Source organism: Colletes latitarsis, chromosome 1, assembly GCF_051014445.1.
Source record: "Colletes latitarsis isolate SP2378_abdomen chromosome 1, iyColLati1, whole genome shotgun sequence".
Classification (NCBI taxonomy): domain Eukaryota; kingdom Metazoa; phylum Arthropoda; class Insecta; order Hymenoptera; family Colletidae; genus Colletes; species Colletes latitarsis.
The window spans coordinates 50,126,767-50,152,222 of record NC_135134.1 but is presented as its reverse complement, the minus strand read 5'-3'; the positions used below and the strand labels follow the sequence as shown (position 1 = coordinate 50,152,222).

At 43.6% G+C, this 25,456-nt stretch overlaps 1 protein-coding gene across 1 annotated transcript in view; it reads right to left on the bottom strand.

Annotated features, from left to right (window-relative positions):
- The window catches only part of Su(tpl) (Suppressor of Triplolethal), a 157,773-nt gene that overhangs the window by 105,829 nt on the left and 26,488 nt on the right, over positions 1-25,456 (bottom strand). The window contains exon 2 of the mRNA XM_076768800.1: positions 4,932-4,979. Coding sequence (XP_076624915.1) covers positions 4,932-4,979 — 48 coding nt within the window. The remainder of the gene's footprint in view (positions 1-4,931; positions 4,980-25,456) is intronic.

The following is a 25,456-nucleotide window of genomic DNA, read 5'->3' as shown; positions in this document are numbered from 1 at the left end:
AATATTTTTGTTACGCGGTTATAATAGAATTCTTTCTGAAAGTGTCACTTCGGGGGTTGTATTTGTACATTGAAATAAATAAAAAACGTTACGATCGAGCATTTACAAAAGTGTCTCTTCGTTAAACAGACGATATTTATCGTAGCAACCAATTTCGAGCAGCGCGCGAATTGAAAGAAATTCGATATTCGAACAGTAACGTGTAAACGCTACGTCCGCGAACTATTTTTGGCGATCTGTCAATATGTTTTTAACGACGCAAATTATCGAATGGTTGGAAGGTCGCTGGACGTGCAGTTTCACCGAAAAGAAAAGAACGTAATCGACCCAGATCGCGCACAGCCGAATTCCCGTAGCGGCAGGTAAAAGTCCTTCCGGTAAGTATATTTGATACAACTATTTTTAGCGACGCGTACCCAACGATTACTTTCTAGAACGTCGGCGTCTCTTTTCCAAGGATTCCGGCACTGACTCAATCCGCTTCCAAGAAGGTGTCCTTAGAAAATAATTTTCCAACCGCCGTAGGCGAGGACGACCCTCGGGCTGCGCGTCTCGTACCGCGCGAAAAGGTCAACGTAGAAGCATCGATCTTCGGGGGATCTGCCGGAGTGGAAGCCAGTCAAAGGTCAGGACGAAACGTTGGCGTATGGTGCAGGTAAATGGAATCAGTGACTCGAACCGCATCCTTGACGCACTCGAGATATCTCGCGAAAACTCTGACGCCATCCACAGCTCGCTCGAGCAAGGTCTGCCCGCTCCTGATAATCGTGAGCGTTCTCCTTATTTATCATAATTCCATAATAAAGTACACGCAATTCTTCCAGGACGTGACTTTGTATATACAGGATTGCAGATTATAAAAGACGTCTATAAATTTTTCGAATCATGGTTAAAATACGTCGAAGCTTCGGGAGTGAATCTACTCGTTTGCATACTAATTCTATAGTTTCGAGAATGCACGGACGCGATATGTAATTTTAGGTTGTAATTCCACGTTGTGAAATCAGAATGCGAATGAAACCCACCGAGGAGGCTGCTGTACGCCTCTTCTGCAACGTGAATCAGCGAAGACAAAAGAGGAGGAGAGTGGGTGCAGTGTTTCGTGTATGAATACACTGGCTATGAATCGAGAAATTACACCTGTAGCCACCGTATGGAAATTTCGCGATCTACAAAGCGACCTAAAATTTTATTTAGTTTTTATTTTAATTTTCTCCGCAACAGGTGATTCCGAATTTGTTTTCCCGACTCGGTTTTAACGAGTTTCGTCGAGCTTGGTCACGATCGCCCGAAACGGAATAACGAGAAGAGACGCGACGATGGCAGAGCCACGACGGGTCGATCACCTTCTTTCCGTCACCGAAAAAAGATTTCGAATCCGTGATAAACAGCGAAGGCGCCGGAAAGGACAGGGCGTCCAGGGGCGAGCAGCTTTTACGAACCGTTCCACCGAGACGTCGAGGCCACTTTTTCGGCTCTGCATAAATAAACGGGGTCTATTCAGGCGCTGTTACGGTGTCCACGTTTCTTTTTCGAAATAGTCGACCTTCCTAAAATACACCGGTGGGGCCCAGCGAAACGTCCATCGCGGCCAGCGGACGATAAAGCTCGAGATCAAAGCGCGATCGCGAGGCCAACGGAAACAAACGAATACACGGCGTTTGAAGGGTTACGCCATCTTGCGACCCAAGGTAGACGACGTTCTAGATAACAATTTTTAATAGGGATTGAAGAAAGGAACGATAATTTATCTGATATTATATGTATACCTTTGTACCTACACTTAGTGTGCACTATAAATTGCTGAGAACTTGGCAAAGTCTTTCTTTCATATTGAGAAATCAGATTGCGTTTGGCGATATCTGTGAGCTTTATGGAGCAATTGGACCGTTCCAAGCAATTCTGGCGCCGATAGTAAGTTTCGCGGTTCCGGTTTGCTTTTCGATTTGATTTTACTGCATCCAATGACTACCGACCATCGAGACTCGGTATTTTGCAATTAAAACGATCGATGGAACAGTTAATCGAAGAATTAATCTCAGATCAGATTTATTGTCAATAATAGTAATAATTAGTAAGAGAAAAGCGTCGAAGAATAAATTCGTTCGGATTTTTCCGTCTCGCAAAGATGGCGTAACTCTTTAGTAATCGCGACGATCGTCGACGGCCTAGCATCTTTTATCACGCAACGAGAATCAATATCCTGTAAGATCAAGGCCTTCGACGTGACAGTCTTGATGAATCGACGTGCACCTCTAATTAAGATTGCGATAGACCGCACATCGAGAGCCAGATAACGCTAGACGATAAGCCGGTATCGCGCAGTAGACGAGAAAACAAAGTGATGTTTAAAACAAAAAAACGTCGATCCACGTTCGATCGGCGTGAAACTTCCGACGAAGGTGGACAAAATTCTCGTCTCGGATACGAATCTCGAGCAATGAATAAAACATAAACAACTTTTTACTCGCCACCGATCGAATACAAACCAGAACTCTAATTATAAAATATTACGATACGAGCGACCGACTGATCGTTGTAGTTATCATTTATGGCGATACAATTTTACACAATTTCTTTATTGCACCCTGACAAAATGCTCTTAATCCACGAAGGGTTAAACGGTACTTAAAAAATCGGTGACTTCCAGATCGATTCAAGGAAGGATGCGTATGCCGGAACCTAAAATGAAGGCATTGAAGTTCAGCCTCGTTATCCGATCTCCGGCGGTGCACAGCCTTCGAAAAATCGGCTGGCAACCTCTCCCATTCGCGTGGATCGCCAAGGACCCCCGGGGGCAGTGCGTTTCGCGGCGATCCGAGAAGGGATCGAACGTCGAACAAACGAATGGACGCTCGGACGAATCAACGAACGGCGAGCAACGGGAGAAAATGGTGTATAACCTTGCTCGAACGACCTCGATCGCCTTCACCGTAGTAGAAACCTTCGTTGCGCGGCGTCGTGCTTAGCGTCTACGGGCACGCGCGATATCGACTACAGGGATCCATCGATCCCGTCACGAAATGATCTCTTTCGCGCCTTAACTCGAGACCCGTCGATGATGTGTCGCCCCCCGCTCGTCAATCCCGTTTCTTCCTCGCGAAAGATGGCTTCCATCCAAACGTCCACCCCTCCACGAGATACCACACCGCTCGAGAGGCGAAACTCTTGCATGGAACCTTTGATGTTCGTCCCCTGATCCGTTCTTTGTATCCACGCGCGTGTCTCCGGTGCTTTTTATAAAAAAAAAGAGGTTACAGAAGCAGTGTAAACCACCAGGATATTACAAAGAGGAACTCTTTTTTCAGTAATTTGGTACCAAACGACTTAATTATTATTTTATTTCGAAATATAGGAAGGCAATATTACGAAGAGTAATTTTTTTCTGGTGGTTTGTCATCAAATGATATTACAAATGAAACGAGATTCTTCGCAGGGTCAAGACTTTGTTCCTAGATCGCTAGAAATTCCGCGTACTATCCGTGGATCCTCTCCGCCAGGTACACGCTCTGTTTCAGATTTTTCTAATGGTCTTCGAGTCTACTCCACACTTTACGCGTAGTTTGGCGCGTGACCGATTGTTTTAAAACTCGCGGCAAATAGATCGCGAGTTTAATACGTTTACGCAAGAGAAGAAAAAAAAAATGACAATTTAATAGAAGTTCCGAAAGTACGAAGAAACATAGGAGCACGAACAATTCCAGGAATATTATCCCGCTAACGGTCCAGTCATTCTTACAAAGAATGTTTGCTTTTCCACGGAAGCAACAAACCGCTCGTCATAGTTCTCGTAAACGTAGACGTTCCCGTCGATTTGTTCGCGTAAACAGTTCCCGATCGAGAAAAAAAGCTTAACGAAAATCTCCTTTGAGATATCACGTTCCAATTTCTAGAATCGCGCGCGTCGAAGCTCGCGAGGCGTTGCAACAGAGCAAAATGTCGTGCGTTCGCGAGCGCGGATCCACAGTTGCGTCACACTCGGAAGCGTAACGACGGTTTACACTTTCGAATTAGACGCGCAATCGGGAGCGTGCAACCGAGTTTTCGTAACGAATCGTCAAGGTGTCCTGGATCGCGATGGAGAAGCTAGCCGGAAAAGTTCCGAGAAAAGCGACACGCGGACGTCACGCGCGCTAAACGGCGGATTCCGCGGAAAACGTAAATCGCGAGAGCTCACGTGTCGCTCAGCTGGCGATACCGAGGCCGATTTTTTCCACCCGTACGCGCTCGCGTGCGTAATCGCGCGAACGCATCTTTTTCTAAGTCCTGCACAGATTCTCCGAAGGATTGCGTGGAATCGCGCGGGAGTTCGCGATTTCCGCGAATTTTTCTGCTCGAGGCAAACTCGGACAAATGGATTGCCCGGTTTTAACGAGAAACATTATCCACATATGATTTTATTTAGTGGATAGGTTTTCTTGGATTTTCAGAACATTCTCAATTTGTTTCTTCTACTGTATACAATAACACAAACTGAATTAACAAAATAAACGAATGAAATGTAAGTGGTAAGCTTCTATCTTCAAACTTTGTAGGAAGAGGACCGTAAAATTGCCTCCAAGTTGCTAAAATAAAACCAAATAATTTCCACGTTGTGTCGCCGCCATAATCCCGCGCGTCAACACGAGCGAAAGAAAAGAAACTTCTCAAACGTAGGCAAACCGTCGTGCAAACGATTAAGATAACTTTCTTCAAACGCATTAAGAACAACGAGGCCCCCGGTGTCCTCGTGGGACCGGAAACAGCATATTCCATTATCGGGACGAAAAACTATCCCCGATCCCAATTTACTTTGTCGATTACGAGTGTATCGTCCAACCGTTACAATCTCTGGCACACACGAACGATTCGACAGAAGTCGAAAGCCTGTACGTGTCGTCGTAGCGTCACAAAGCGAATATTTAAATAATAGAAAGCGACATTTCACTTACCCCTTCGTTTCCTAGGAACTGTATAGTAGGGTTCTGGCTGGTCTTGTTCTGAAACAGAAAAACAAGGTCCAAATTGATTTTACTGAATTCGTCGGAAATGCTGGACGATTAGAAGAGAATCGAGCGCGTTAAAAGAATCCATTACGCGATAATTCGAGTTATTGGATAAGTATTTCCATCTAACTTCCACTCGAAGATATCAGACGTTAATTAAGGATGTGTATCTTTTTAGTATTATCATTTTTCTTTGTAGTATACTCAATAAAATTGAGATTTCGAAGAAAGCTTTCATCGTAATATTTGTATGCATGATTTATCTTTATTTTCATGCAGTATAGTTGCCAATAGATTTTTGACAAAACTAGTAATAACGAATAGGATATAAGGGAAGGGGTATAAGTACGACAGGCTGTGTTATTCGCACATTAGCAGAGAAAAGAATGTAATTAATTGGTGTCAAGAGACCCATACTTACTTTCGTAAGCGACAAAGTAAAATGATGTGTTTCTCTTAAAATGTCTAGATGGCTCGTGAAAGTTAATAAGACTTAATAGCGAACATCTGATCCGACCATTAGAAAGAAAGGTTAATCCAATTACTGTCCTGTGATTAATCAGTGTCGTCATATCCATTATTTATGAGTAACTTCTCTCTAAAATTTTAGCTTCGCAATAGCGAAATTTGCACTGCATACTGGTAAGTTGTTCTCGTTTTTGAGCTCCTCTCGAATGCTTTGCAAAATGGAGTCTCACAATATTTATTTAAAAATCTGTACAAGCCTTACAAAAAACATAAACAGAATAGTAGCAGAGAAAGCAAAGCGAGTAATTGCTTTTGCAAGTCTCGGAGTAAAAAATCGAAGATTGACGACTGTAGTTTGTGTTTTTTTTTGGTATCGTTTTAAACTCGACGTTTACCTCGAACGTGGAAGTTTCCTTTTCTTTCGGGGGGAGTGATTCTGAAATAATTGGAAAATAATTCTAGTGTCTCGAGGAGGCTCGCGTAAACGATACCAAGTTAACGAGAAGAAAACGCCAGGTACATGGTCGAGCACGATCACGCGTATTTGCATAACACGCGTTGGCACTCTGGCAGAAAATTCTGGTCTCATTCAACCGGGGAAAAAGGAAACGCTCTCGTGCTTTCCAGACGCGTGCGCGCGTGCTTGCACCAGCATCCTCGTTACGTGCCCTATCGTCGACACGTGCACATAATTCGATGACAACGTGTGATATAACGGAAATTGCGCCGTCCCGAGCACCACGAATTTCCCAAAATTCTTCGTTACTGCTCGACAGAAAAATAAAAACAGAACGGGCCAAAAGTTGAATCGGCGAATGAGTTTCGTAGAGGGTTGTCTCAACCCCTAAGTAATTCATATCTTACACGACGTATTTCTTATAGTTTTGCGTATCAAGTGTATTCTGTATATACATGACAACGACATACAGCGAGACAATAAATAAATTTCGAAACGCACAGCCAAAAGTTGAATCGGCGAATGAGTTTCGTAGAGGGTTGTCTCAGCCCCTAAGTAATTCGTATCTTACACGACGTATTTCTTATAGTTTTGCGTATCAAGTGTATTCTGTATATACATGACAACGACATACAGCAAGATAATAAATAAATTTCGAGACGTACAAGTCCGTCTCTGGTCGTGAAACTTTTTAGTTCGAATGCCTGGGACTCGTAAAAATAAATGACGGTGGGATCTTGTAACGTGAAACGTTTCCCGTGTTACATTGTGCATGTACGACGATTTTGCGTCGCGATCGTTTGGAAAGGGAAAGTCCACGGTAAAAGCTTCGTGTTGCCTTTGATCGCCGAGCACGACGAAGACGCCCGTAAAACCGGGATGTGCTCCGATTGGTAATACCCTCGATAATCGATCGTATTCGATGATGATGCACGGAACATAGAACATACACCGTTTACAAGGAGTGCAGTTTAAGTAACATTGTTTTAAAATTTAACCTCGACGGAACACGTTTCGAATAATAACGAATATCGGCCGACAGACGATCTCCAATTTTAATGGAACCGTTTCCTTGTAAAAAGAATTTTGTACAAAGTCTAAGGATCTGGAAGGAAAGAACACCTGATTTGGGCCAAATAATAATTTGATGTTTTCGACGAGACTTCGGATCGTTTAGCGTTTCGATAAGAGTACAGAGACGCAAGACACGTAATTCCGTGTTAAGGATGCGTGGAACATTGCATCCGTCGTTGCTGCACGAGCGGACCTCTCACATTCTCGATTGCTGTCCTTCAAAACTAATACCGACGCGACGCTATTAAATCTCACGCCTGAAGCGACGCTCCTCCGTCGCGCGCGTCAAAATACACGCGCGAGCATTGACGTACGTATATACTCTTCGTGTTTCGGTCGCTGTCGCGATTTAACAAGATTTAAAAGCACCGGGGCTCAGAGCTGGCGACCGAACCAGACGCGAAGAAAGACAGAGAGAACGAAAGAGAACGAGCAAATAAATTAATGACGCAAAAGACGACCCATGCTCGGGGCCGTTAAATGCTTCGAACGTGAAACATTAACGCTTCGTAGACCGCTCGAATTCTGCCCCGTCGAATGCATCTTAACCTGTGGTCTCCCAAGTCCGATGTACTGGACGACGAAGTAAAATTTTCGCCCGAAGCAGTGGCTCTCAAAGAACGTTTACGTTCGATCACGAGACAAAGCAATAATTCGTATCTTCGTTTCTGTTTAATATTCATAGAATTTGGGCTCCTAGACGAGCTTGGAACGATCCTCCGAAAAGGGCGATTGTATTCCAATAATACGAATCACGGAAGTCGGCGGAAAGGAAACGCTCCTGATTTCATAGATTTAATGTAGTTCGTTTCCTCGTCGAGCTCGTTCATTTCGCCGTCGATATCCGGCTTATTAACGTGATTACGAACTCCCATTATATCGGATTATTTCCACTATATCGGGGGAAATAAATTCAAACAACGACGGCGTTATTAGTACTTTCATTCGATAATTCGTTTAATTATCGCTTTAATCGTGCACTATTTATTTGTTCGCGAACTCGCAGAGGCGGAAGCGCACCGTCGTCGACTGGATTGTTCAACTTTTTGCCCGGTTAATTACGCGCCGCGTTCGTTACGTTTATTCATTGCCCGATAACGCGCCGATCAGGCAAACGGTGATTCACCGGCTCGCGAGTTAGAAAACATGTCATTTTTAGGAGTTGCGAGTCTTGCAAAGCAACTATTGCGAGCAGGTGTGCAACGAGTAGATTAACATTTTCAGGTTATGCTTAAAATTCACGGCTGTACTTGGCCTTTGCGCAAGCACGTAATTACTCGGGCACGAAATCTACGCCTTCTACCAAATTATGCAACGACGACGTTAAAAACGAAATTGTTTCGAACCGTTAGCGAGACAACAAAAACATTCTGCACTCCCAACTTGGGAAATTTTTCAACTACCTACCCGATCATCGATTGGAGTTCATATTTATATTGAAAAACCACTTTGTATATTTCGTTTGATCTCCGCAAAGGCTAACAAAGTCTTGGTTTAAAAAATGTGCTGGTATCGTTTAACGAATCAATTTTATACAAATTATCAAAGAATCGTGGTATGAAAATTATTCGAGCTTCCCCCACGCGGCAATTTTATGAAATAACCCGACCTTCCAACCCCTTTACGGTGAATTGAATAATCTTCGTGTCGTAAAAGCTGGCTTTGCCTTGTCCGTCTCCTAAACACGTTTTTTCAATGGGAAACGAAACGTTTACAACGCGCCTCGAGCGGCCACGCCTCTGCAATAATTTCTTTTCACCGAAACCTAAAACAAAAGTTCCATTAACGCGAAGTAGCGGGCGAAACTTCGTTCTTGCCACCCGTTGAGCGATTCAGCTCGTTGCTTTCATCCGGTTACCCCGACGGGGAATAAAAGACGAAGGGGGTAGAAGGTTTACAACACCCGTTCGCAGACTAAATTCGTTTTGCCGGACGTGTTTCGCGTGTAAAGAGACGCAACAATGACGCGAATTTTACTGCAGTTAGATGAGCCGAATTCTTCACATATTTATCAACTTGGAACAGAGTCAGGCAAAATTGTTATCTGATTAGACTTGCCACGATACGTGCAATCGCTTTGCACGATAATTGGACAGTTATTGCACCCTTTTATTAGGCAATTAGTCGGTAAATATAACGCGGTTAAGTGTAATCGTATCGTGACAAATGTAATCAGATTCAAATTGTAAATTCAAAATGGTGGATTCTATATAGTCCAATTTTGATCAAACTTGGTAGTTAGGGATTTTCGAGGTTGCTAATTAAGACTGCGACCATACATAGATTCTAAGCGAAAATATGTGTAAAACGATGCACGAACGGCAAATTAATAAATATCAGTCGTTATATTTATGCAACTAGATTTGTTATAAGTTGTACGATCTCAATGCATAGTACAAAACGTTTCCTTAACATCTTGGTTAGAGTATAGGAATTAATTAACTCGGTGATTTACGGAGAAATTATCCAGCTGCTTAATACATTTAAAATAAATTATAGGTCGCAACTTTGCGCTTTCCTAAAGAAATTAAACCAATGTAATTGCAAATAGGATCGTTATAGTAATTAGTAACTGCTATGGGTTCTCTCGTTTTGAAAGAAATATAACGTAGAAACCTATTTTATACTTTTTCTAAGAGGATGTGATATTTATTGTAATTAGGATTTTACAGACAGGAGCCGCACTCTAAGACAAGTGGACCGTGTCGTTTCTTAAAAATTAATAAAATTACGGAAGCACGTGGAACCATATTGAAAAGAGTATAATCACGCATCGATAGCGACGAGTAAACAAAAATTTAAGATACAAAACTTTAAATATGTTAAATCGTAAAAAATAATATCATCCGACTCGGTACAAGTTTTTCAACGTATCTGTTTCATGCTTTATAGAAAAGTGTGTTAAGTTTAATAACACCCATTCTTTATAAATGTTTCATGCTCGAAAGTTTAAAAACACAACGACTGAATAATACGTTTTTCTAACGATTAAACACAACGCTATGCATTCGATAGCTGTAAACTGTTTTCGTCGTAAGCGTCTTCCGATATTCTTATCACAGAAAATGTTTAAAATCATTGTATTACAATGTAAGAATTTACCATGTACCTAACGTTTTATTCGGCGAACAAAGTCGTTGAATAAAGGAATACAGGAATAATTATTCGCGGATCGTCGATGGTAACTTGTGACTTGAACGACTCACGATCGTCGAGGAAATGGAAGGGAAATTACGTGAGCAGGAAACGAGACGTCGATCGGAAGCAGCTTGAACGAATAATTCGTCTTCCAGTCAGTGGAGACGGACGCTGCACGATGGTTCTACAACCTGTTGAACTTGGTTTTTAAAGGCACTCGGGGACTCGATCCTTGGTCCCTTGATAAATTATTCCTCGACGCCGGAGAGACGCGGGACGCGCGCATAATTTAACACGGGATCAACGTCGATTCGATCGACGACACTTTACAACTTCCTTCCCGATAATGCAGACAATTGAAACGGAAGTGAAAATAGTAATTTTATCGATTGGATCACACTCCACCTTTTTAGCGTAACCGTTAACCCCTTCCCTCGGGGTTTATTTTCAAACGAAAGTAATCATTTAATTTGAATGCACGTTTCGTATAAATGAATCTAATTGATTTCTTGAATTTGATATACGGATCACTCGAGGGACTAAGGGGGCTAGTAGAGTAACGATTCGTAAAATGAACATCGTTTCGTTGGAAGGGGTAGAAACGTTCATTTTACGAATCCAGACCGTGTCTGGAAAATTCTGAAAAGTTCCATCGCTCGAGTCGACGGGGTCCGATTGATTCGTTGCAGTACGCCGTAGGGGAAAGCAAAGTAAATTTATGGGTTGGCCGTTCGCGAGGTGCCGCGAACGCGAAATCGTAAAAGAAACCTAGCTCGGTGTCGGCGCGTCAACGTTTGATGTGTCCGGTTACATAAACGAACAGCCGCGTTCATGCATTTTGCATCGCATCCCGAGGCTCGCTCGTAACACCGCGGCCGACCACGAAATTCTAATCGGACACCGTTCGAGTGCTGGCTTGAAAACGCGCGAACGTAACGAGACGCAACGCGGCATTTTGCAACGATCGCGACCATTGCTTTTTGCCGTACGGAGACGGATGGCGGCGGGGCAACGAAAAATGAACAATGAAGAAAACACGAGTCACAGCGAACGCTTCGCGACGCGCGTAACGGATTTACCGTTTCCAACGACGGTGTCTAATTCTTGGAAAAGGAATGCGGAATTTATAATGTCACCGCGCGGCTGCCGTGGCAAGACAGCGCCGCGGTAATTGAGTAATTAAACGTAGGATCGCGCGTGGCGGCTCAGGACGAAGGAACAGAAAATGGGGGAGATTCGTGCTAAATTGACCATCTTAAAGCGTGCTTGGAACGTGGGACCATTTTATACAGTACCAAGTAAAAAAATGGACTTTTTTAGTATTTCAACAGAGAGCAAACCAGTACCAACTATCAAGAAGAACCACTATCGTATTAACTTTGGACCAAACAAAAGGGTGGATTCGACTAGCCGTTTGTTTGTACCAGAGTTTGAGGAAGTTGGGGAAACGGTCCCCCATGCGTTTCAGTTAACCGGGATCGCTAATGTCTAATATCGAGCAACTCGGAATTTTCTGAAGGAAGATACGTTTCCTCGATATCTGGGTTACCAATAATCGACCCCATAACCTCGTGAACCCGATTTGGCGTAAATGGAGTCGCGCGTGCCAGGGACGCATCATCGATCAATTTTCTCACGAACTCCTAACCCCCTGATCGAATATCTAACTTCCATTGTATCACCCTTCCCCCGTCGCCCACGCGTCGGTTGAAACCAAACTCGTTGCGTGTGCGTGAGGGGGGGGGGGGGGGGGGGGGCGTACGATTTGCATGAGGTTGGACGAGCCGGAGCTCGACGATCGTCGCGGAAAAAAGCAATTCGCCAAAAAATCGCCTCTCGGTTCAATTAATCGGTCGACGCGAGCGTGGTTGCCGGCTCGCAACAGGTAGGCAACGCCACCACGTTGCTACTAGGTATCCAGCGTCGAGAAATTCGGCAACGCCGCCAACTGGTTCACTTTCTCTCGGCCGGCGAACTCGCAGACCATTCTGGCTCCCCTAACCCCTCTCTTATGACGCGTGTGTTCTCCCGCGCACGCATGAACGAACACTGACGCTCTTGCGGGATCGCGCGCGCCACCTCGCGGCCCTGTGTGGGCGTGCACGTACACGCGACGCGCGCACGTCGTCGCCGAAACGCCTTCACGCAGTCTAGATCGTGACAAATCGATCCATAGATCCGGGTACGAACCGCGAACACCGGATCTCGAAAAGATCGGATCGATTTCGCTCGAATCCGTGTCCTGGAACTCCTTTAGACCGGTGTTCTCCAAAATTCTGGGCTGGGCCTTGCAGAGAAACATTTTTATATCGGTATTATATCGGATAACATGATGCTTTCTTCAGCCAATCGCCATTATGAAGCACGATCTTCCACGCTGCGCTTTCTTGCGGTACATATGGTGCACAGATACTCATTTCGGAGCAGCTGGCCAAGAAACCTTTTCTAAGAGGGTCGAATACCGAGAACCTTGCGAGCCAGAAGGCGATGACGAGGACATCGTGCAAAAAATTGTCAAACCCAGTTAATTTTTCGACCATCAAGACAATCCTTTTGAAGTAATTTTCCGAAGACTCGAAGGTTTAAGGAAATTTATAAAAGTGAATTTATTGTCGCGTTGAAAGTAGGTACACCTCTCGAGCTGCTTCAGCTGAACGCGTGCTCGATGCAGCAGGAGTCGCAACATTAACGTTACCGCGTCGAAGTTAGGCGCGCGAACGTAACATATGTCTTTGCTGTCGTACGTTTTGAAAGAACGTTAGACCGTACGGATAACTTTACGGTGGAATATAATTACGACGCTGTCGTCGGCGTAAAATTCCGATTTTACGATCATCGGCTTTGCCGCGGCGTACTGCGACAATCCGCGTTAATTGGACGCGCGTCGAATCGCTGTTCGATCCCCGACGAATTACTCCCGACACGAGCGCGTGCAGCGATCGCGTGCGTCCGATGGCTATCGATGGCGATTCCAAACCCAGTTTCGCGATCCACGGGGGCCACACGCGTTCCATCGAGGGCGGACAGGTGTCGACCCGAGCAAATCGCACTTCAAAAACCATCCGAACGTATCACTATTTTATATTCCGTTTGTAGTTGAACGATTGAAAGTTTTAGCACGTTGTAATCCGGTAGCTGCGCATCCACGGAATACTCTTATTCGTCGTCGAATACGGAATACGCAATGTACTTGTAATTGCCAGGTCGACGAATGCGGAATATTTTACCATTTCATGTTCGATAATCCCTTATCAGCATCGTAAAAGAAATGAACTTAAATACCAGCGATTATACGCGAATTGAAAGCGAAAGAAGAAAGTAATACGAAAAATTGAAGACGGATACGTATAATATCTCGATCGCGACAAGTTTTTCGCCACGTTTGGCAAGCGAATAACGCAGACCTGTGCCTAAATGGAAAGTGAAACAAAATTAGCTCCGCGTTTAACGTGTCGCTCGCGAACCCTACGCTTCTCGTCAAGTAGACCACCGATCCAGGGTAAATATTTATCCTGTGCGATAAGTGAGAAACGCGACGGTCGATTTCGTGGATCGGGCTATCTCGAGATCGTTCCAAGTTCCACGCGTCGCGAGCACGAGGCATCGATAACGAAAATACAACTAATTGCTATGCTTTTAAGCGAAACGACGTACGCCGATACCGAAAAGTCGTTTTCGTTCGTAACAAGCATCATCGATAAGACTGTTTCGGAGCGATCGATAACTATTATCTGTGATACAACGTCTCTTTTCCTCCAACAGCCACCATTACCGTGATTTCTACGCGATCTAGAATGCGTATAAACAAGTAGGGGTATTACGGTGTCGTTTTTATCGGGGTTCCCGCGCCATTTTTATCTCAAACGTTATGTTGGACGAGAATTAATAAAACGCGATACACGTAGCCGATAAAACACGTTGCTTAGTTAGCATTTCCAGTGGTATTTAAAACCTATCATAATCCCGCGTCGATACAACAATACCCGCGACGCGATCGCGGCGTTCCAAAGAGCGTATATGCAAATTATTCGCCAAAGAAACTACTTTTACTCGCACGTGCATCCCCGCCGATACTCGCACGGCGATGTTAATATCCGTGACGATGGGTTCTAGCAAACACGCTTAATTTCGAGCGCGTTTAAGCATTTTTATTCTTCATTCCGCCTCGAACAAGTTCATTGAAATATGGATAGAAACGACGCGAAGCAGACTCGAAGGATCCAGGACACTGACGGTGCCGTAATCAGAGCGATTAGGCGTGGCCGCGATAAGCACACCATATTCCGAGGTCGTTGCTTTAACGCGAGATAAATTGTTTCTGGATCTAGATCGATCCGTCGTCACTTTCGACGAGACCATTTGGAAATATGTCATTTTGAACGTCAACGATGGAACGTATCGTACGAATCGAAATTTTATAGGGGAAATTAACGTTTATATTTCTCGGGGGCACAAGCAGCGATGGATTGGATTTTTGGAACAAAAACGAATTCTGTAGGAAATTAGAATGAAATTCTGTTAATTACCAAGCGATGAATCTCGAAACGTTCAGCTCTTCTCGCGGACTCTCGCAATAATTGCTCGAATTAATTAGACGACATTGTTCGAACGATGGAACTATCCACCACGTTCTAACGAGAGACGATCATTTATCAAATTAACAAACCAAAGAAATACGTAAGATCAGCAACTTCGAGACGGTTAGATTTAACTTTCACCATAGTTCATAATTCGTTTATTTCGCGTCACAGATGACTTTCTAATTCGACTGCTACTTTTATTACAATTTCACTGTTTTCCGTGTGATTTATTGCATCCGATCGACTCGAAGGGAGAAGCCTAACGATACGCAAGCATATAAATTAACGCGTGCACGATACGCGTGTACGTTACCCTTTGTGCGAAGATATTGTTCGCCTAATCTGAACTTTCCTTTTGACAGTGCGTGTCAGTGTTTCTTCGAGCCGCCTTGTTTTTCACCGATTTGAATTACAAGGCGTAGCGCTGTTACTTTATTGCATCTGTTCGATAGTTTACCACTCGAAGGCTTCGAAAGCAAACGGAAACAAAAACGTTCGTTCAGCGACGTGGTCGAATTAAGGAGATCGCGCGAGAAAAATTACGCTTCTATTAAACGTTCCAAGCGATCAGTCATGCTTCTTCTTAGATCCCGTTCCTTTTATCTCTGACGTTTTTATATACCATACGTTCCAAGTAAATAAAACATATTTTCCAGGCATTAACAGGTCGTCAGGACATAAACTTCGCTAATAACGCTCGGAAGAAGCACGAGGTACGAATAATTTTAAAGTTAAATACTCCGCGGCTCAAAATTCACGTTTCGCGCGATAGTTATGGATCCATAAATTGTTTTCTGGAGATAATCCAAAGCTTGGCGTGGAAATGTTGCGGTTTATATTCGTACGGACTATTTTCCGCCCTTCGCGTACGGTAATTATACATTCAACGTAATTCTGAAAGATGAAAAACAGAATCGAACAAGAACGGTCGATGCGACGAAGCGTACCGCGAAGCGCCAAGCTGTTATTTTCATCGAAGACGTGACCAGATAATTGTCGACAGACAAACGACGCGTTGTGACAAACTCCCAGCGTTCACAATGAACCGTAAAGCGACCGTAAAATTCAATTAACGACCACGCGCCGCAAACTAAATGTCAAACGAACCCGTTCGGCTTTGCCGGTAAAAATTACGCCCGGCAGTTCGATCAATCGATTTCAATCGATTTCCAGGTCAAACGAAATGCACGGCGAAAGGACTCTGTCCCTCCTCCTTGCTCCGTGCATTGCGACGATCGGTATGCTACGAGGAATACATACTTAATACGCTCGAGCAGCGTGAAACATTAAAATTAACGCTCTCCTCGATAGTGCAAAATTCAATTACCGAGAATAATCTCTGGAATTTCGCATTACGCTTCTGTCGCTTTCGACGTTCGTTTAACGAGGCTTTAAACGCTCGACCGTTCGACGCGCTATGTTTAAAAAACGATCGAACACGGAGATCGATCGGAATCGAACGACCGTCGAAACTCGAGCAATTTTAGATTCTTAACGAAAAAAAATTAGGTGAAACTCGGGGAAAATAATTACGATGGAAATCCATTTATTGGAAATTTTATTTGGCACTCGACTATCTGAACTTTTCAATTCGCTTATCTAAACGTAAACTCCAATTATTTGAACGATCCAGTTACAAGCGATGCAAACAACGATAGGTTTTCATTGATAAAATTTTAAGAGGATTTCTCTATCTTTTTTTAAGATTTTATAATTGTTTAAATCGACCTTGTCGCTCGTCAAAAATGAAGACGAAAGGGGAAACGAAGAACGAAAGCTGGAAACACAAACCTGGAAAGTGGAAACACGTCTGGGTTAACGAAGCTCATTGTTCTGGTCTTTCAGTGAAATCCGAGCAATGTTGCTTTTGCACTGTTTGCATTGTTGCTTGGACAGCGACTCGAAACTCTATCTGTTCTCAGTTAAAATACAAAGAAAGAAATTCCAGCAAATCTGTTGCAATTCCAGAATCATCTTTGTGTATAATCGATTCAAGGAAGAAAACGAAGCGTTTAAACGATTAAAATATTAAGAAATCAAAGAAGAAGGTTCAAAACTATAATTTTACAAATTTGTTCTTTTGGATTCGCCCTTAAACGAAGCATAGAAAATAATTATTTCACGTCGACGCGTTCTAGACAGAAAACAAAAGCTTCGCGGAACCGTTCGAATTTCGTAAACACGTACACGCAGAAATATACTCGGCGTCGTAAATCACTGGAGTCAGCGAGCTCGAATTGACCTACCTAGGTTACCTTATGAAACTGTTAATACGTATAATGGACAGTGTCTACTTGGCAAGTTTCCATGCTACTGCGAACCTCGTCGCTTTCCATGCAAACTTCCGTCTTCGTTAAAGAGCGCGACGCATTGCTGACAGAAAAAAAAAAAAATGTAATCGAAAAAAGTGCAACAACTTCTATTGTCACGCTTCCTTTTTTTCTACGTTCCTGTGTCGTTTAAAATACCTTTAAACGAGTAATCTTTTACAGGATAGATTTATCGTCAGGTTTTTCCAATCGAGTGTACATTGGTTTCAAAATCACGCACCACCACAAATACATTTGGGTCGACACCAATCAGGTTGCTCATCCAACCGTATTCTGCTGCCAGAAGCTATAAAGAATGGTCCTGGATGAGTTCGCGACGAGCTAGAAATTCGTTTTGTCGCTCGTAAAATTTAGCCCTATTAATCGTTAGCTTGTTAGTTAACTTCTTCGAAAATTCTCATTTTTATTCGCAAGCTTTGGATAATATATTTGTCTCTTTTCAACCCCTTCGTACGTAGTACAAATATACAGTTTTCGATGCACTTGCTCCGATCGTTAAAACCCTATTCTCGCGTATAATTTCTCACAATACAGGAGTAATATTTGGAGTCTGATGGGCAGTAATGGCCGCCAGGAGGTCGAGCGATTTATTATCCAGGTAAAAAGATAATAAACTCCTGGAAAGGATAAGAAAAATGAAACGCACCGCGTAGAAATTCCGGTCGCCTGCATCGGTTTTCTAGCCTCTGTGCAGGATATCTAATCGGAGCACGGTCGGTCCTGGGCTACAATGGCGATGTCCTTTTTTCACCCGGGGTCACCTTGCGAGGATCCCGAAGGCGGTAAAAGAGGAGAAACGAAAACCGGACAACGGGGGAACCATTATTCTTGCGTTACCTTCTCGAGGGTGAAAGAGAAACACAGAGGCGGCCGTGTGGCGAAGGATGGTTTAGGGGTGTAGGTACGAGGGTGTCTCGTTTTTCCGAGTCGAGGATTCCGAATCACTCGGGTGCCCTCGTCGACTCGGTTAAACCGTAAGCTGGATGAGGGGTCTGTATCAACGCGCAAAGAACGCCGCGTCGGTGTCCTCGACGCTTCTACCTGTGTGCATCGGTTTGGCCGAGTGTGCGACGTTCCTGTTTACGTGGCGAGTACCACCTGCCTTATACGGGTGTATTATTCCGCCTTGGCCCCGACAATTCACACGGGGTGGCGTACACTCGGCGAGCCTCTTTAGAAACGTCATGTGCAGAGAGCCCTATCTTCGCCACGGATCGAAAAGTCCTTTGACCGCGACGGGGAACCGTGCAGACTCGCGACACACGGTGACTCGATATTGGATTCTTCGAGTGGGGTACATTCTGGTTCAGTCGTTTCGAAAAATCGATCTCTCGAAGCTTAAAATCACGAAAATATGCTCCTGAAATTTTTCATATCTCTAGACGATCGGAACTGATATGCACGGGGATATTAACGAGCGTATTATTTAACTTTCTTATCGTTAATTGTCACGAGACATTGCGTGCGATCAACTAACAATGAACCCCAACGCGAGAGAAGCATCTTTGGTGCGAATGTTCGCGTCCCGAAACAATGTTATCGTGTTTTTTTGTCGAGCACGAACATCGAATACCAGCGGGACTAGAGTTTATTGCTTTTAATTACTCGCTGTGGAGTATTTTTTTTTAAGTAAATAGAAGTTCGTATCGTTGTTCGTATTGCGATGCAAAGAATCGTGTATTCAATTTAAAAGGTGGAAATTGTGCAGTATGAATAGCTACGTGCCTCGAAGTCGTGTAAATATCATATAAATATTTATGTATTAATACATATTGATTCGAGATTACACGGTTAAATATTGAAAGAAAAGAAAGAACGAACGGTTTCGATCCTTGGAAAAAAATGTTACGAACGAAGTATAATTTTCCAAGAGATTCCGTCTGTTTATTTAGGAAAGGGGGCTTCTTTCCGACACGAGGGGTGGTTTTTCCTTCGAGGTCATAAATCCTCGTCGAAATCTTACCTCCCGGGTCGGATCACTGATCGTTTGTGCAAAGTTTCATCGAAGTCGGTGCCCGACGATTAACAAGCGTTCTCTTGTCAGTTCGATCTGAAACTTCAGACTATGCATACAATACTACCAGCTCGTACTTGAATCTCATTGTCGCGCGCGTCGTGGTCATTGTTCCCGCTAACGCGCGGAAATTCGATCGTTTCTTTGTGGCGAGGCACGGTAGTGTTTACTCCGGTCTTTAAACCGGACTGTCGGGGAATTAATCGCTGAATACGTTTGCATAAAGCAGCGTTTATGCTCTTTTAAAAAACGCAGTCGCGAAAGGACGTACGAAGGACTCGACGCGATCGCGTATTACCTCTCTGACGACTCAGTTCCGACGGAATAAACGCGCTAAAGAGTCGATTAGCACGTTGTCTCTCCCGGAGTCTATTGTCCGCCATATTTCAAGGCCCCGAGGGCAATTTAAAAATTACTGTTAATATTTGCACACCGCGGTAGGCGTATTTATCGCTAACGTTGGAAAGGTCCTTTTCGACCCACCACCCTCGATGGAGATGATAAACAACTCCCTTTTCTGTATTTTATATTTTGAAAATTGTATTGGGTCGTAGACAATATTTACAGAATAAGGCAGAGTTATATGATTTTTGTCACGTTGTGATTTTGGTAATTTTCCGAATGGGTCACGGTTTACGCAAGACACAGTGGTTACGTTGCTTCGTTGCAATAATTCAGTCCGCGGAATTATCTCACAATGTTAAATAATGCGATTTATTGTTTACTGGCCTGCAGTCGACTGCCGCGATATTGAAATCAGCGGAACGACTCGCAGTCGCTCGCGCAGCTGGCGGAAAAGGGTGAAAACGACCAAAACGGTTCGACGACGAAGAAAAAAAAAAGTCGTAGCCGCGATAATAAAAATCGTCGTCGAGGGAAAACAGTCTGCTTGGAAACGAGCAGTGTTCGGTAACGAGCGAGGAGACCGAACGATAAAACTGTAGTATTAATTCGCCAGATAAGTGCAATCAGAGACGAAGTAGCAAATAAACACGAGATTACTGGCGTTGTGAGCTCGGTCGCGCGAGACAACTACACCCTCCCCCGTTTACCCTCTTATTATCGTGAGACGGGAGTTTGTAATAACGTTATTAATGCCGGTGGGAACGCGGTGGCGGCGGTCGACCAGCATTTTTCGTTCCAAGTATTTTAATTCGGAAGTTCCGCCGTGGAATATTTCGGACTCCGTGCTGCCGGAGGAATGTTTACTGCATAGAATGCCTGCACGATAATTATCGACCTTTTTCCCCCGAAGCACGAGGAGAAAACGAGCCTTTATACGAAACGTAATGTATGGTTCTAAAACATCCGACTACCGTTCGTGGACGTTCGATTACGCAATGTTTAATTACCACGAACTCTTGAAAGGAAAAACAATCTTTACTCTATTGTATATTTGCACCAATAAATGAAATTTCTGGGAGTTGAACACCCTTTGAGAATAATATTTCAGCAAATGTATGATATTTAGTTTGTCGCTAGAAATTGTTTAAGTCGTATTTATATATATATTTACAGACACGACTCGCTGCTAATATGCGGTAAATCACTCGAGGAATTTTATGAGCCCACGCCGTGCAATAACGCGTACTGGCCATCGGGATACTCGTTTACGACCAAAAGAAAAAAAAAAAAAAAAAAAAAACATTTCGATGAAAGTGACGAGGGTCGTTCAATATTCATCTGGGTCATCAATTTAGCGGCTAACAGTCCAGGGAAAGAATACAAAAAGATAAAGAAGAGAAAACGATGAATAGTAAGTGTTTCGTTCTAGATCGGTTCGTGGAGTATGCCGATGAGATTACCTCGATATTCGAACGAAGGATATAAACGAAGTAAATCATCGGTAGACAATAACTTGCAGTAAATAACGCTGGGCGTACGAATCGCGATATAAAACGAGCCATCAGAAATTATTACATATAATGGAGGCTGAAAGTAGCTACAGTAGTACACTTTGCATATCTGGGAACGATGGCGATTTTTTTTTTATTTTTCTATGCTTTGACCTTTTTTTCTTTATCTCGAACTAAGGTCGATGTTCACATAAATTGTTCGAGAGCAAATGGAATAAACCATGCGACCCAGTCATCGGCCTACCTGCATTCGCTGGATACTAATCGCGCCGATGAATCATTCGTCAATGAGAATTAACAGTTTTACGCTTTTCGTTAGACCTTCGTAAGATTGTTACCAACGAATCGACGATGTTCTCTCGATAAAAATGAGTGCAAACACGACCACGTTCGGACCATTTGTAATTATACATAATTCTAATTTTTTTAGAAGCGATTCGAACAACCTATACACAAAAGTTGTCCAAACAGGTCGTGTTTGGGTTCATTTTCATCGGATAAACTTCCCCGATCCACTCGCGATACTTTTACCAAGGTACAACGATGAATGAACAAACTGTTGTTTTTAAATGACTCATCCTGCATGCAAAAACAATCACATTCGCCCGAGGCCGCGTGAATCAACGCGTCGTCCTTGCTGAGCAAACAAAAACCGACAACTCGGTTAAAAGAACCATGAACGAAGCAATTTTTTGCACAACAATTTGCACAACGATCGTTAATACGATTGTTTGTACGGTGATTTGCAAAGGGAATGGAATTATTATATAACCTGCTGCACGACGTGGCCACGTTAGGCGAAAGGGCAGTGTTTACATCTACGCGGGGCAAAATTGTTGCATACAAGCGGAGAGTACTACACCGATCAATATAATATTTTTATGTGCTCGCTAATCAACCGTCTGGATTTCGAAAATCACGAATAACAGGATCTTAAATATCCATCGCTTCGGATGTCCACTCGAATGGAGCGGAATTTCGTTAGACGCGATCGTTAACGCGTGCATTACGAAACAAGAGATAAGCATCGAGTTTACGTTCTAATCGGTTTTCCACAAACTGTTTTAATTAATATTAAGCTCGTACGTACGTTATTTAATTATTCTGCGCGACGGTTCCTACATACGTACTGCTATTAATACCATTATCTGCATCGCGTAATCGCGACTCACCCGTTTTAACGATGACGATACAAATTTTCTATTTCTCTTTTACTTTTACAGATTGCCTCTCCGATTACATAATTTCTGTGTACAATTTTTAACAAATTTTCGACTCGAAACGAACCAACGAATAATCTTCTTTGTCGCGTCCAGAGCTCGGTTAGCGATTATTACGCGAAATTAGCAACGTTCTCCGACATTTCGCACGAGCGACTACAGTTATTCGGGCATTCTTTCCAGGCGTTAGATTAGATTTCACCGTAGAGATTCTCACACAAGCTCGTCGTTTTAAATGTCCATTTAAATAATTCGCTGGGAACCCGTTCGAACGGAACACGTTCGGGGTTGGCCGTAGGCCGCGTAATGTCTTTTATTCGTTATGCACCACGCAAAAACTCTCCCCTAATTTTGCACAACTTTCCAGACGTTCGTCGAACGATCGCGTCGCGACCTTTACGATACGCGAACGGAACAGAAATCGAGAACTGCCGCGATTATAGTCGCCCGACCGAGACGACTGGCACTTTCGTCGGGTTAAACTATCGTGACGGATGCGCCTTGGAAGATTCAGTCGCTCGCTACCGTTCAATAGACTGTCGAGAGAACTTGTCTGTGCTCGAGGCTCCATTGTTCGCCAGTTCGCGGCGCGTTCATCGCCCCTGAGCGTTGAATTCTTTTCCGTTCCCGGACCAAATTCCCGCCAAACTTCGTCGAACAAATCTTAATTAGAAGCTGTCTTGTCGTCGCGAGGACGGATCTGTCGTCTCCTCGAACGACGTCCGGAAGCTACACCGAAGATTCCGTCGCTCTTTCATCAACGTTCGCGACTACCAACGGTATTTAATCGAGAATCTTCGTTGATATCCATTTATTCAAATTATAGCACGTCAAATAGAAGTATCGTTCCCAATGTCGGTCATATTAAAAAATATACAAGTTTAAAACGTAGGCCATCAGTGACCACCACTTCGTCATTTCGATTACAACTCAAGGGGAAACACCGACTGATTTTATTTGACTGATTTCAGGGTGGAAATTCTTGCTGGAGAAGACTGTATCGACGGTCGTCGAAAACAGATGCTGTGCGTGGCAAGATTTACGACAGAATCGATCGAATCGTGGAAGAAATTGTGGATATGGGGGATAAGACGGGGGGTGAATTCGAGGTACGAATTTTGGAGATATTCAAGAACTAATAGACATTGACAAAAAATTGAAATTTCCATGCAGTTGTATCTAGTGTATCCTTTCTTTCCCTGAGATAAACCCACCCCTCCACCTTCTTTCTCTCCACAGTCTATTCTTCGGTTTAATGAATATTGCAACTAACATACAATATATTATGTGTATATAAATCTATGAATTTTCTTCTCTTTATGATTTCCCTAAGAACGCTCGTCTTCTTTAACATATTTTAATGCAAAGAACACAATGAGAATACATACAGCATGAAAAATAAGACTTCCGGTGAACAATAGGCTATTGTATTTAAGTTTTTGGGAAGTTACAAATCACAAACCACTAGCATATTCGAAATCTTGGCTTGGCAACTGCCTCAAACTTCCAGCCCGCTCTATCGCGTACATTTTGTCTGAAACCGTTTCGTATTTGAAATATCAACGCAACTTCGACAAAAACCACAGTCAAGGCGATTTTGCAACTCTCGGTGCTTCGAGACTGTACCGAATAATATTCGTTGCGTATTATACGATTAGGAAATTTCAGATATCGTGAGATAATTTCTAGTTCCTTTCAGACGCGTTACACAGTTACGAAGTACAAGACGAAAGCACGTGTCAGAAAGCTAGTCAGCCGCATCGACGCTAGCTGCCTACGATTTATCGCTTTGGACGGATTTTTGTCGCTACGTTTCAATAGGATCTTCTCCGTATCGTTCTCGAACGTTCGAACTATTATTTTGCGCAAAAAGGTCTCGGTTTTTCTTCTGCAAAAATGGCGTAACCCTTAACTCGATTCGATGCATTTGCGTAACTCCTCTCGTCGGTCTGAGTCAGGACCGCGGAGAGACAGCATCGATTACGCTTGAGGTTCGATTAAACCGCGAAAGTTGAAACGTTCGTCAGTTCGGTTATCCGTGTTTCTCCGGGCAATTTCTTCTGTAACGACTCGATGATTTTTATTGCATCAGCATGGGCGTGCTTGGCGGACAAGTCTTACGTAAGGCTGCTCTTGTCTTATACGAATATATTGTTTCCAGGATCCGAGAGGTCGAAACTCTCGAAATAAAATAAACGATGATTCGTTCGACAAATGGCCGAGAAAAATATTATGCTCGTTCGGGGCTAATTAGAATTAAAGTTTCGTTACGTTATCGTATTTATCGTTTCGTCCATGGTCCAAGACGTAATTAAAGACGGATCGCGAGCGGACTCTTTTCAAGAATCGTAAAAATTCCTGAAGAATGGAAACTCTGCTCGCCGAATGCTACGTTCTCGGCTGATATTGCCATTATAAATATTCTTGGCTTCTTTTGAATGCGTAACCTTCGGTCATCGTGACGCGACGATTTTCTACCGCTAACCGATTACGACTCGAATAACAAAATAATATTGTTTTAAACTCGTTTCGGTTACGAGAGGCGCTGATAGATCCTTTCCTTCGGAACGCAAACAGCGAGGTCTGACGTCATTGTTATTATTATATCGAATTAATCGCGATCGAAGACACGTTTGCGAGCCGCCGAGGTTCGCGGGGAATAAACAAGATCGAGGGATCTCACGTAATTGCGTTTGTCTCTCGATTCATTGTGACAGACTCCCACGCGAATCGGGGTTTTCCGTGTCCAGAACGAGTGACGTTAACGCGGCCTCGAACGGTCGACAGACGAAGATAACGCGAAGACGACGACGACGACGACGCCGACGAACCCAGGAGCCGCGCGTTATCGATTCGTGGAAGGAGACGCCGGTTGCTGCGGTTTCCACGCGACGTCGACGTCGACGCCGACGCTGGACCAGCCACCATCAGACGTCGGACGCTGGTGCGGCTTGTCAGTCGAGATTCGACCACATCGACGACGCAAATGATGCCCGCGATGACGAACCGACGACGCTTTGGGTTTTCTCCGACAACACTGAGAAACTTTGCTTTATTTACGGTTCCCCGTTAGTCATCGATCTATTTATTTCCACGACAGTCCGTGCAAGTTTTTAATTTAGACATTTTCCAATTTTAGACCAGTTCGTCCGTTCATTCAAATCCAACAACGGATTTTTTAAACAGAGATTTCAACGAAAAACGGTGACAAAATTTAAAGATCTCTCGTATTTGTTCACTATTTAATAGCACGTTGTATATTTGTTATTAATTTTCTTAATATTCAGGGTGGTCGTAGCGAACCTCTCAACCATTTCTCCTATCTAGATTTATT